Source organism: Scardinius erythrophthalmus (genome assembly GCF_964197995.2).
Source record: "Scardinius erythrophthalmus genome assembly, contig: HAP1_SCAFFOLD_38, whole genome shotgun sequence".
Lineage (NCBI taxonomy): Eukaryota > Metazoa > Chordata > Actinopteri > Cypriniformes > Leuciscidae > Scardinius > Scardinius erythrophthalmus.
Window position 1 is genome coordinate 694,243 of NW_028296546.1, and position 13,850 is coordinate 708,092.

At 39.1% G+C, this 13,850-nt stretch overlaps 1 protein-coding gene across 8 annotated transcripts in view; it reads left to right on the plus strand.

The window, feature by feature from the left end:
* Positions 1–13,850, plus strand: part of LOC308686205 (centrosomal protein of 95 kDa-like) — a 293,169-nt gene that overhangs the window by 231,366 nt on the left and 47,953 nt on the right. For all 8 annotated transcript variants that reach the window (XM_081394565.1, XM_081394567.1, XM_081394570.1 and 5 more), the window contains one exon: positions 9,883–10,029. In XM_081394565.1, coding sequence (XP_081250691.1) covers positions 9,883–10,029 — 147 coding nt within the window. The remainder of the gene's footprint in view (positions 1–9,882; positions 10,030–13,850) is intronic.

Here is a 13,850-nt window from a genome sequence, read left to right on the forward strand (position 1 = left end):
GTGGAGCATCTGATCCCTGAAAAAAACAAAAAAACAAAACGCTGTGAACATACTGATATCAAGAGAAACTAGGGCTGCACGATTTGGGGAATACATTTTAGATTTTTCAGGTTAAAATTGCTTTTTAAAATGTACAGAACACACACACACACACACACATACACACACACACACACACACACACACACACACACACACACACACACACACACACACACACATATATATATATATTAGGGATATATATATTAGGGATATATATATATTAGGGATATATATATATATATATATATATTAGTGGTGGGCCGTTATCGGCGTTAACGCGAGACTCTTATCGCGCGATAAAAAAAATATCGCCGTTAATCTATTCTCCAAGTTGGGTTCGGAGCTGGCTCAAGCTACACAAGCGATGATGACGCAATCTACCCGCGGCCGCGAGGTACACCCGGCTGCAACGCATCATATTCGTCGTCATCTTAAGTAAACACGGCTGAAAGTGAAAGCTGGTGTAAAAGATCGGTGCAACATTCATTATTTGGACTTGGTTCGGATTTAAGCCGTCCGACGTAGACTGTGTGGTGTAACAGTTCGGTAAGTTAACACACGACTAATCCGTTCTACCACCTCAAATTCAAAACGAAACATATCACTAAATACCAGCGCGCGCGTATTATTCCCAATATATCTGAGTGGTGTAGCACATAATCTCTGTCTGCGCCCGATTTAAAGAATCGTTGTTGTGTTTTTTTTTTAACTGAAAAGACATCAGTTAGAATATTCTAATTTTAAAATTGGGGTTTCATAAGCTCCAAGCCATAATAAACATTAGACCTACTTAAGTCTCTGCAGCTAGTGTACTTAAATTTTATTTATCTGCAAAATGATGTTGTATACTTACAGTTTTGCACAATATATGTTCTCAAAACTACATGCACCCTTTAAAAAAAAAAAAAAAAAAACATTTAGCAGTTGTTTAGCAGGGTCTGTGTAACCTGTTCTGAAATGGTTTTATTATAATATCGTTATCGCAAGAGGCTGCAATGTATATCACAATATGGATTTTAGGCCACATCGCCCATCCCTAGTTGATAGCCTATAGTAGTTGATAATAACATAGGCCTACCTAATGTTGCCTACGGACGGTAACAGTACAGTAGTAACTTTTTACAGTCTATGAGTAGAACAGCTTTCTCAAGCAGTTTGTGATGCATTTTGGAAACAGGAGATGAGCCCCTGGTCTAATGCGCCTCCTGGCTTGAGAAACCCGTTCTCAAAGACTTACTTTTATAGTCATTATTTGGGTAGCACACATATTCTGAATGCCTTCGGCAGAATTCAAATGAGCCATTTTAATCTAGATTAATCTAGATTAATTTCAAAATTAATCTAGATTAATCTAGATTAAAAAAATTAATCTATGCCCACCTCTAATATATATATATATATATTATATTATATTATATATATATATATATTATATATATATATATTATATTATATTATATTATATATATATATATATCCCTAATATATATATATATATATATATATATATATATATATATATATATATATATATATATATATATATATATATATATATATATATATATATATTAGGGATGCACCGAATCCAGATTTTTTGGGTTCGGCCGAATACCAAATCCACTGTTTAAGATTCGGCCGAATCCGAAACCGAATACCGAATCCTACTCGCATCCTTATTCCATTAACACAGTAAAACACATTAATGAAGTAAACAACGTCCACAGCAGTGTATTTTTATTTCGTTTTATTTTATTTATTTTATTAAATGTAAAAAAAAATAAAAAAATAATAAATAAAAAAATAAGCAGCAACATTATGCCATGATGACAAGTGGGAAAAACTATTTTGACAATTACCTATGCTTACCCAAGTTCAAACCAAAACCTGTCAATAAAAGTGCAACAATGCAAAGAAAAGTGTTTTTCTTTTTTTTAAATCAGAATATGTTTTGGTGACTTAACTGAAATTAATGCTATTGAACATTTACTCAATAGGCTAAACATGGATAGTAGGCTAGGCTGTTTAGTTTTCGTTTATAACACTAGGCTACGATTAGAACAGTAGCCAAATAAAACGAAAAATATTACGGAAGATCACACACATCTCCCGCAACATAATTAAATTAACGGAAAAGCTCTAACCTTTCACATGAAATGAGTTTCCTTTCCAAAAAACAAGACGCTCGGCATTAACAGGTGACAGCCGGTTGCGAGTGTGGGAACGAATGTCCCCAGCAGTACTGAAAAGTCTTTCACTGGGCACAGAGGTTGGTGGCGCACAGAGGTAGATCTTTGCCGTTTTTGCCAGCAGTGGTTTTCATCTGCTTTATTCCATGATCGTCTGTTTCGTTGTGGACATAGCGCTTCAACATCATCACAGCTGGCAGGACAGTGGATATGCATGCATTTTCTCCGCTTATTTCTCTAGTTAACTCCTCGAAGGTGTAACAATAACGACTCTGGGTAAATATGAATTAGCTCAAGAATATGGGGAATCTTGGGAATATTAATATTTATGACTCATGGTCATAATTCATAAGTCGCATGTACATTTATTTTATCAATTATCGAGATTACCTTGTTCTATAACTGTCTGACTAACATTTAATTCCTCCAGCGAAATAAATGTAAAATCATTACAGTCAAGAAGAGGTATTCACAAACTTCAAGAGAGTTTCATGTCTGGCCACGGACATCAAACTTCCTGAGTTTATTAATTAAAACTACTCAAGTAGTCTACAATATCGAGCTTTGTAGCTTATAAAAGGATCTTTGAAAGTTTCATTGACCTATAAAGTGGTTTCTCAAACACAGAGACAATAAAAAGGTATTCATGAATATTTAATAATAATGCAAAAACTACTTGATTATATTGATCTAAGAATATAAACGTACGTATAAATGCACACAATAAACAAACAAACATATAACCAAACAATAAAAATACGTGATCAGAAGTAACATGAAATGAAAGAAAGATAGAAAGAAAGGCAGAGAATGGGAAAGCTAGTAATTATTACATACAAATAAAACCTAAGTTCACGAGACAACCTGGAAAGCAGTTTTATCAGAATAATGTTTTACTTGCACGTTTGTTCTCTGTTCGGCGCGAGGCTGAGGCAGGGCAGCTTGACGATGTCGATCCTGTTTCTGCTGTGTCTTCAGGTGCCGCGAAGTTTAAAGGCTCACTGCATGTAACATTACCGAGAAGGTTCAGTTCGTCTCCCGGAATGGGACTCGGGAGAGGTTTACAGTCTTTGTTTCTAAGGCGGCAGGCAGCTCTACATAACGCGGGGTTTTCCGTCCCAGAGGCCACGGCAAGGCCTGTTCAGCTGGTGGCCATGGAGCTGCGCTACCTGTGGAGGAGGTCCGGGATGAGAGTGACCGGAGAAGAGAGAGTTAAGAGCATGAAGCGAGGGAAGAGAGAGAGTAAACTGAAGGCTTGGACTTTATCAATGTCCAATGTCCCGCCCCCTTTCTTGTGGAGGACGAATCGGCTGTCGAGGTTTTCCAGCGGGAAGATCCCTTTGTGTGTTAATGCAGCTCGACCCACGTGTGGAATCACGAGGGGGCAAAATATGATATTATGCTCGGGGAATTAAAATGCATGGAACCATAACGTTTATCACAGTCCCTTACCAAAAATCTCCTTCGTCTCGCGACGAGGATTAGAACAACACCAAAAACGAATAGTGACATAGATAGCAACATAGAGATACATTCATATGCATCATTATACACAAATAACTTTGATTAAACACACAATAAATTGTCAGTGCTTCCGTTATGGCAAGTGACGACACTTTGAGGAACATAGGAATACATATCAACATTTAAGAGTTTACTCTGAAGAGTTTCATGGAAAGTTCCATGTGTGTGTGTGGTGTGTGTGTCTCTATGGCTTGTCACGTGATCCCAAGGCATGGGGGGGGGGGTGTTCGATTGGAAGATGGCATTCAGCAAAGACAATGGCAGTTCTGTGGGCCAGCCTGAGGTGTTTTAGAATTGATGCTGGTAAGCAGATGGTCCTGGAGAACTGAAAGGAGTCAGTCTTTTAAATTTGCCTTCAGTACACAAAGAACTAATGTTAGACATAGTAAGGGAATTGTCGTAGCACCCCGTGACAGCTTGAGAAACAATATAGACCTGTTCGTTTATTTCATTAAGTTGTGGTAAACATTAACCAGCAGAACAAAAACGATGTGTTTTTCAATCAACATGATACACTTAACTAGAAACAGATGTCGTTGTGGCTACAAAGGGTCTGAGCACCTTGAGAACATCCTCCATCAGAGTCCACCTCTGTGCATGAATATGTTGCATACCATCTGTTTCGGACATGTAGATGTTTACGGCACGTTTTTGTTCTGTTAAACGATCGAACATCAGATATGTCGAATTCCATCGTGTTGACACGTCCTGGATTAAATGGTGATTTGGCAGCCCCAACTCCTGCTGTAGAGCAGAAAGCCTTGATTGAGCACTTGAAGAGTGCTTAAAGTGACCAACAGTTTTCCTGGACAGTGCGATCAGGTCAGAGACACTTTGTTGTGATAAAAGACTGTCGTGGATGCACAACTGGAGCGTGTGCGCAAAACAGCCAACACTTGGAACTCCTGCCTCGGACATGGCTTTCCGCATGTTTGCAGCATTGTCCCTCAAGACCAGGTGACACTTGTTAACAGGTATGTCCCAGGCTTTGATAATTTCTTGCAGTGCATCAGCAATGTTTAATGCGGTGTGTCTTCCATCAAATGCTTCACATTGAAGAATAACGTGTGCGCTTAAAATCAGCATCAATCCAATGTGAGGTAACACTGATGTAGGACTGTGTAGTGTACTCACAAGTCCATATGTTGCATGTAAATGCTAAAGCATGTGCTTCGGCAACGTGTTCTTTTATGCGGGAAGTGATGGACTTGTGCATTTCAGGGATGATTTTGTCGGCAAAAAAGCGCCTGGAGGGGATTTTGTAACGTGGCTCGAGCAGATGGAGTAGCTCATTGAATCCAGTGTCTTCCACTATGCTATAGGGCTGCAAGTCAATGGCTATCATTTTCCCTATTGCTGCATGAATGGCTTTAGCTCGTGTGTGATCTGAGGGCCACTGTTTGTTCGGTGTAGGGCTAGCAAAGCTAGTAATGGTCGTCTGGTTAGCACGTTTTTAGCTGTGACTGTCCAGCTGCTGTACCTGAAGTTGCTGCATTTTGGCTGCTGTCTGTAGATTCCTCCATGCACAACTCGTATTCTTTTGGATGTTTTAGACGCAAATGTTTTAACATCGGCGATGTTGTGTACTGCTTAGGGTCCTTGCCAACACGAGACAAATCGGCATTGCAAATTGAACATAAAACTTGACTTGAATCGCTTTCTTTTGGTTGAAAGTACTGCCAAACAAAACTTTTTTTGCTTACGAGTTCCATTTTCAGATTCTCACAGCCTACTACATTCGAACGGTCCTATGTAAACACCTTCACGTAATCAACGGCCGCGTGACGTCGACCAGCGTAGCGCAAGCCTAGGGTTCGGTGAAAAAAAAATCGAAGGTTCGGCCGAAACCGAACCCCGTCAAAAAGCCCAGGATTCGGCCGAATACGAATCCTGGATTCGGTGCATCCCTAATATATATACACTGCTCAAAAAAATAAAGGGAATACTTAAACAACACAATGTAACTCCAAGTCAATCACACTTCTGTGAAATCAAACTTTCCACTTAGGAAGCAACACTGATTGACAATCAATTTCACATGCTGTTGTGCAAATGGAATAGACAACAGGTTGAAATTATAGGCAATTAGCAAGACACCCCCAATAAAGGAGTGGTTCTGCAGGTGGTGACCACAGACCACTTCTCAGTTCCTATGCTTCCTGGCTGATGTTTTGGTCACTTTTGAATGCTGGCGGTGCTTTCACTCTAGTGGTAGCATGAGACGGAGTCTACAACCCACACAAGTGGCTCAGGTAGTGCAGCTCATCCAGGATGGCACATCAATGCGAGCTGTGGCTAGAAGGTTTGCTGTGTCTGTCAGCGTAGTGTCCAGAGCATGGAGGCGCTACCAGGAGACAGGCCAGTACATCAGGAGACGTGGAGGAGGCAGTAGGAGGGCAACAACCCAGCAGCAGGACCGCTACCCCTGCCTTTGTGCAAGGAGGAGCAGGAGGAGCACTGCCAGAGCCCTGCAAAATGATCTCCAGCAGGCCAAAAATGTGCATGTGTCTGCTCAAACGGTCAGAAACAGACTCCATGAGGGTGGTATGAGGGCCCAACGTCCACAGGTGAGGGTTGTGCTTACAGCCCAACACTGTGCAGGACGTTTGGCATTTGCCAGAGAACACCAAGATTGGCAAAATCGCCACTGGTGCCCTGTGCTCTTCACAGATGTTGCAGGCAGCAGAACGTTCTCCATGGCGTCTCCAGACTCTGTCACGTCTGTCACATGTGATCAGTGTGAACCTGCTTTCATCTGTGAAGAGCACAGGGCGCCAGTGGCGAATTTGCCAATCTTGGTGTTCTCTGGCAAATGCCAAACGTCCTGCACGGTGTTGGGCTGTAAGCACAACCCCCACCTGTGGACGTCGGGCCCTCATACCACCCTCATGGAGTCTGTTTCTGACCGTTTGAGCAGACACATGCACATTTGTGGCCTGCTGGAGGTCATTTTGCAGGGCTCTGGCAGTGCTCCTCCTGTTCCTCCTTGCACAAAGGCAGAGATAGCGCTCCTGCTGCTGGGTTGTTGCCCTCCTACGGCCTCCTCCACGTCTCCTGATGCCACTTGTGTTGGCCTGTCTCCTGGTAGCGCCTCCATGCTCTGGACACTACGCTGACAGACACAGCAAACCTTCTTGCCACAGCTCGCATTGATGTGCCATCCTGGATGAGCTGCACTACCTGAGCCACTTGTGTGGGTTGTAGACTCTGTCTCATGCTACCACTAGAGTGAAAGCACCGCCAGCATTCAAAAGTGACCAAAACATCAGCCAGGAAGCGTAGGAACTGAGAAGTGGTCTGTGGTCACCACCTGCAGAACCACTGACCTAATTGCCTATAATTTCCACCTGTTGTCTATTCCATTTGCACAACAGCATTTAAAATTGATTGTCAATCAGTGTTGCTTCCTAAGTGGACAGTTTGATTTCACATAAGTGTGATTGACTTGGAGTTGCATTGTGTTGTTTAAGTGTTCCCTTTATTTTTTTGAGCAGTGTATATAAAATGAACACCAGGTTTGTTGTGCCTTGTAGGCATAAGCTATGTACTTTGCTGCATAAAATAATAATAGCAATAGTCTATAAATCGTTAAAAAGGAACACTTCAACACTTCACTGCACTAGAGAAACATATATTGATAATCATATGTTACTTCAATCTCATTTCGTAATGTCATAACGAAAATAAACATTTGGAGTAAAAAAGATGCCGATTGTTTGGCGCATTTTGCTTTCCAAACGCGTGCAGATAACATTTACTGAAGCGATCAAGCCGCTCAAAACTATTAAACTAATTATTGTTATACATCTATGTTTCAGCAGATATCCATAAACACAGTATTTAACAGTAAACACGGTTCTAAACATTATAATATTCACCATAGTATACACTCATACTAGCCTACTTTTATCATGCTGTGTTTTATTATAGAATATAAAAACATCCTTGTGTCGGACATGTATTGCCTACCAGTCTAGTTCACATTTCAACATGTTGTCTATTTATAGATACATATGTACGATATTAGGCTTAGTTCATGTTTTTACTTCAATCTCATTTCATAACATACATTTTAATCTGGCACCACCAGTTTAACATGTCTTACCTTAAAAATCTTCTCATCTTCAAATCGCGTTCTTCTAATTCTTCTGAGGTAAATCCAAGTGAAACAGCACAGCACAGCACAAACACAAGTCTTCCAAACTCGATGATATTCTGTATATGACCGCTTTCTGAAAATTTGACAGTGAATCTCTTAAAACCTCTCTTCCACTCTTCTACAAATCTGTCCAAGAGGGCATGTGCTATTGTTCAGCCTATGCTCTAATCTCAGTTTAACAGGTTTAGGTTTCAAAGGAGAAATATCATCCAGAATCTTAATACAGGTAGAATAATATAAAATAAGATGATCTTCAGCACTCCATAAATCGGGAGGGTTTATCATTCTAGGTTACAAGACTTAGAAGCCTCTTTAAAGACTATGGGAAAATCTGCCCCAGTGTCAGATCTAATTTTCCAATTTTGTAAAAGTCTCGGGTTTACAGATGACAACAGAGAGGGGCTGTAAATATTTCAGGTTTTTGAGCCTTAAAACTAAAATCACAAATGTTAATGTCATAGATAGATTGGCCTCAAGTCAACAAAAGATCAAGTGTATGACCAAGGATGTGTGAGGGGCCTTACACTAGCTGAGTAATCCCAAAGAGTCGTCTTTAGCTAAAGAAATTGAAGAACAACAACGTACATGGATATTAAAATCTCCTAAGATTAAAGATCTATCACAGGAGTGGATACATGCATACATTTCTCTAGTCAAATCTATACGGCTCTTTGAAGGTCAGCCTAGGTTGAGATTGTAGCGAGCCACTACAAATTAAGTCGAAAGAAACAAATAATTAATTAATTAATCATTTTAAATAACACACACACACACACACAAAAATAAATAAATAAATAAATCTACACAATTTCATTATAGTCAGTAAAAATTGTACGAACGGAAACTAAAAATGGCAACAAAAAGAGAAAAGAGGTGTGGTTTTGGGTGACAGAGAACGATAAGGAAGAGGAAGGGGAAGTAGAGAAGTGGAAGGAGAGTCTGGTTGGGAAGTTGAATCCGCGTCTGGAAGGGTCTGAGGGAAAACGAGGCCGTTGTTGCAGCGTGATTGTGAAGTGCTCTGTGTTGGATTATTGTTCAAGTCGACAAGGTCTGAACGTCTGCATTGTGGAATACTGGAGTATGGACGCGCGTATGCGATGACTGAGTGACTGATCGTGCTGGAACCTGGACGCCGCGGGTGAAAACCAACGCCAAAGGTTAAACTTGAGAAACTGCAGAATTGCAAGGTTTATCCTGTGAGTAATCATCCCTTCTGTGACAATTTCCGACGTATGATCCTCGAAAGGTAAAAGGAGAATTAGTCTTCCCAGCGCTCTCAAAAGTTCCTAACACTGAAAACTCGCTCTCTTCCTTAAAACATCAAACCACTCTCTTATTAAAAACGATTGTTATTCCCTCTATCAGTTACTAACAATATTATTTGATTTAATTTCGTTTTTATTATAAATTTACTTCTATTTTGAACTGGTTTGGGATTATTTTTGTTGTTGTTTTTTTTGGTCTAATTCTGAACTTTGTCAAGTCTGTGCGCAACCGCGCCGGTATTTCAGTTAAACGAAATGATTTATTTATTTGCTCATTTCTGAGAGCTTTACTGCTGGACACTGAGTGAATTAAATTATTTTCTGGGTTGGTGAAAAATGATATGAATGGACTTAATGAAATCAGCAGGTCTCTTGTTGTGGTTTTCTGTGTTTTCCGCAATCGGACAATAAAATTGTTTGTCAGTTATATTTAAACTGTCTGGCGCCCAATGTGAACATTTAAAAATTGAGTAACTCACCGTTACAAGATGTTTGAAATTAAACACAACAATAAAAACAAAGAAAACACAAACACACTTAGACGCAGGCGGCCTGCCACACACTGGCCATCTTGGATTGAGTAAAATACATGCACACATGCACAATAATGTGCTTTTTTTTTTTTTGCTTTTATAAGAGCTTGTCCTGCAAATCATTTAATGAACAGAATTATTATTATTTTTTATTTTTTTTTATGCAGAAGCTCAAGCAGATCTTTGAAGAAGGATTGGAACGGCAGAAGGCTCATCTGAGAGAGCAGCGAGCATACAGTAAAGAACTGCTTCAGGAGAACTACCACAAATACCAAGATGAGATTGAGGCCATGGAGAACTACTACAGAGACCAGGTAAAAACAGTATGTGGGCCTCCTCCCATGAAACCCGTAGTGTGTGTGTGTGTAGCATTCAGCTTGTCTTTAACCCTCTGGGGTCTGAGGTGTTTTTGGGGTCCTTGCAATGTTCTGACATGCCCTGACATTTGTGCTTTTTTCAGTTGCTTATAAACATATTAATGGCAAAGGTGTAATTACACTCTGTTTAGCACAAACAGGGCTGCCATAATATGTGAGCAACATGTATGTACATGTTTGTATTTTTGAGAGAATAATGTTTATGCATGGTTATTGAAAAAACTAAAAATGAAAGTTTCTGAAATAAGGCCACAAAACACATATTGTATATATATATATATATATATATATATATATATATATATGCTATTTTATTAAAAAGGTTATACAATTACAACAACAATTAAAATTTTAACAACAACAATTTTCCAGTGTAATCTTTCTTTGTAAAAACTAAAGTATACATTTTATCATATTAACAAACACTATAACATCTTAGTGGATGACTTTATTTTTAACAAAACATATATATATATATATATATATATATATATATATATATATATATATATATATATATATATATAACATAATCTCTCTGATTTTTCTAGTCGATTTTTACTCATCTCAGTATAGCAATAGAGTTCGGTAAAAGCTGTTCATTCATTCACACACACACAAAAACGCGATTCATTTTGAAACAGTATTTTTGCCAGCTGTAGTAGCTGCACAACAGCGCGCATCTGTGCGTTCATTCATTCACACGCAGAAATGCGATTCATATATACAGTCTTTTTGCGTGTACAGACACTATTGCGATCAGAACAAAGCAAATATATAACTGACCTATTCCTCATCTGGATCTGTTGCTCCTCGAAATGAAACTTCCAGCACTTCTGAGGTAAATTTTCCAGGATTATTATTAAGATAGTATTATTCCTCACAGCGTCGTAAAGTACATGAGTCTGAAAGTGAACTCGCGGTGTGTGTTATCCAGCTGATGTGGGCGTTTCACAGGTTTGCGTCCTCAGATCATTTGCGTTTGAATAGTGTGCGCTCTCCGTGGGCGGAGTCACATTAAAACATAATGAGCTGAGATGAGAACGACTGACATCTCTCTCTTTTCATACATATTACATAAACTGTGAATATTTGTTTTTTCTAAAAATTACTTAATTTAAAAAAAAGAGAATTCAACCTTCATGCCTGTGTGTCTGTATGCCTGTTTGACTGAATATTCGCTGAGTTAGTTCATTTTCGGACGCGTTTCAGAATTGACTTCACTGACACAGAGTAGGCAGAACTCGCATCATGTTTATTTTTCTTTATTTTTTTCAAAAAGCACAACACTTTGTTTTTATTGTGAGTGTACACAAAAATAATACACACTTAACAGGATCGACTGATGTATGAAATTTGTTTGTAAAATCAAAGTCAGAGTATTTTTGAATCTCTTTTGAACTGATAAGAAAAAAAGCGAGCTGGTATCGCCGGCCATACCGCCGACCCCAGGGGGTTAAAGTCTCCATGAAATCAGTAGCAAACCAAAATTATCCAATCAATTCCAGATTTACTAAATCAAGTCCTGTCCTATATTTTTCAAAAGAGAAGAAACGACTTATGCAACTTCTGTTTACGACTTTAAAATTGGACAAGGTCACTATTTGATAATGGACAGTGTAATGTTTGCTTTTCAGAAGCAATCAGTCAGAGCTCAAGAACACAATAACTTTTATTTTGGAGTATTTAGTGAGTTAAATGCTTCGCAATTGAAATGTACTTTGAACTCAACTTTCTTTAAATTCAGAACTGGGTGTACACAAACATTATTAAAATGAATCCCTATGGTTTATACCCCATATATAAAATAGTCAACATGTGCAAAAACATCACACACATCAACTGAAATCAATATTAATAAAGTATCAATAAATGTTTCTTTGCAACCAGGGTTAGAAATTAACATCCGCCAATCTGCCAAATGTGAGTGATACCATTGCGGGTAACAATATCAACTCACTAGCCAATTTTGCATGTTATGGTTCATCTCATTGCATGCCATCCTATCACCCTCCCTTTGAAGGAGCCTCCAGCACTGGTAGAACAAAATGTAGAGAGAGTTGATGTAAACTTACAAAATGTAAACTTTAAGAGTTTATCAGGTGAGAATGTAGTTGTTTAAAGCTCAAATCTGTGGTTTGTTTATAAAGATTTCTGAAAATTTGATCCAGGTTGTGAGATCCAGGCGATCATCGGGCGCTCGGCGCTCATGTACCCCACCTGGAACAGCTTTTCCTCGGCTAGTCGTTCTGACGCTTGCCGCTGACTCTGACGTCTCAGTAGTGGTTAAACATGAGATATAATTCGTCTTGTGTATATCTAACGGGCGATATTTGGTCTCGTGAATCTATAATTTGTTCCCTGGCAATTGTTTTGGCTGAGGGCTAAGTGAAGTTTCATAACTGTATATATTTAAGCTCTTTAACTTTATCGTTGTAAGGTTAAACTAGAGCGCTGACTTTGTATGTTTGACTGAATTGTTTGCTTTATTTCTTATTGTATAGCTTCTTGTACCTTATACTTATACTTTTATAATGGCTAATATTAGTCGGGGAGCCAAAGTCTCAAAAGCTCAATAAAATGGGTTGAACCTGACATGGTCTGCCGTACTTTTTATTCGTGTTTTTTCTGTTAACTTTGACCCTAAGAACCAATAATTGGAGGGTCTGCTCTGCCGGAAATATCGCTTTTTTTCTTTTCTTTTTTTCATTTTAGTGTAAGCACCCCTTATTTTTTATCAGAAAAATGTGAAAAAAAGTTTTTTTCCTCAAATCCTCAGTGGGTTGGGTAGGCTGTCAATAAATGCATTCCAGATACACAGAACACATGTGCTGACAACATCCACTGAAAAATTAACTCTTAAAACACATTTCTACATGATTTTGCATCAATGTAATGCAAAAAAATGAGCCGTTTTCTCACTTTTTTCCAATATTTTCATCTTTACTTCATTGGCAATCAACTTTTCCACCAAGTTATGACATCAGTCAATATGTCATTCTTTTCACCAAACAGAATACTCATTCCAGAGAAAAAAAAAAAATCCAACCAAAATCAATGGATCTGTGATGATTTCACTACTAGTTGATCTACAGGCTCAGAACCTCAATAGAATTTTAGTCTACTCTCAAAATTCCGAAAGACATACATTTTACATTTACATTTTACATTTAGTCATTTAGCAGACGCTTTTATCCAAAGCGACTTACAGATTAGGACTAAGTTAAGCGAGTCATCATGAAGAGGCAAAAACAACGCAAGAAGTGCTCAAAATACGAAGTTCAGGCATTATTCAAAGTAGCATAAGCCCGGTAAGCGAGGTTTTTTAAAGGGAATGTATGAGAATGGTGTATGAGAATGTTCTGGAAAGAGATTTTGTGGCTTTCTGTGATGGAACCACGAGACGTCGCTCGTTGGCCGATCGTAGGCTTCTGGTAGGGATGTAGGCTCGTAGGAGTGAGTGAAAGTAGGAGGGAGCTGAGTCTGTGATAGATCTGTAAGCAAGCGTCAATGCCTTGAACTTGATGCGAGCAGCGAGAGGTAGCCAGTGCAGAGAGATGAACAGAGGAGTGACGTGGGCCCTCTTGGGCTCGTTGAAGACAAGACGAGCTGCAGCGTTCTGGATCATCTGTAGAGGTTTGGTTGCACATGATGGAAGTCCAGCCAGAAGAGCATTGCAGTAGTCAAGCCTAGAAATGACCAGGGCCTTGACGAGAAGTTGTGTTGCATGCTCAGTAAGGAAAGGCCTGATCTTCCTG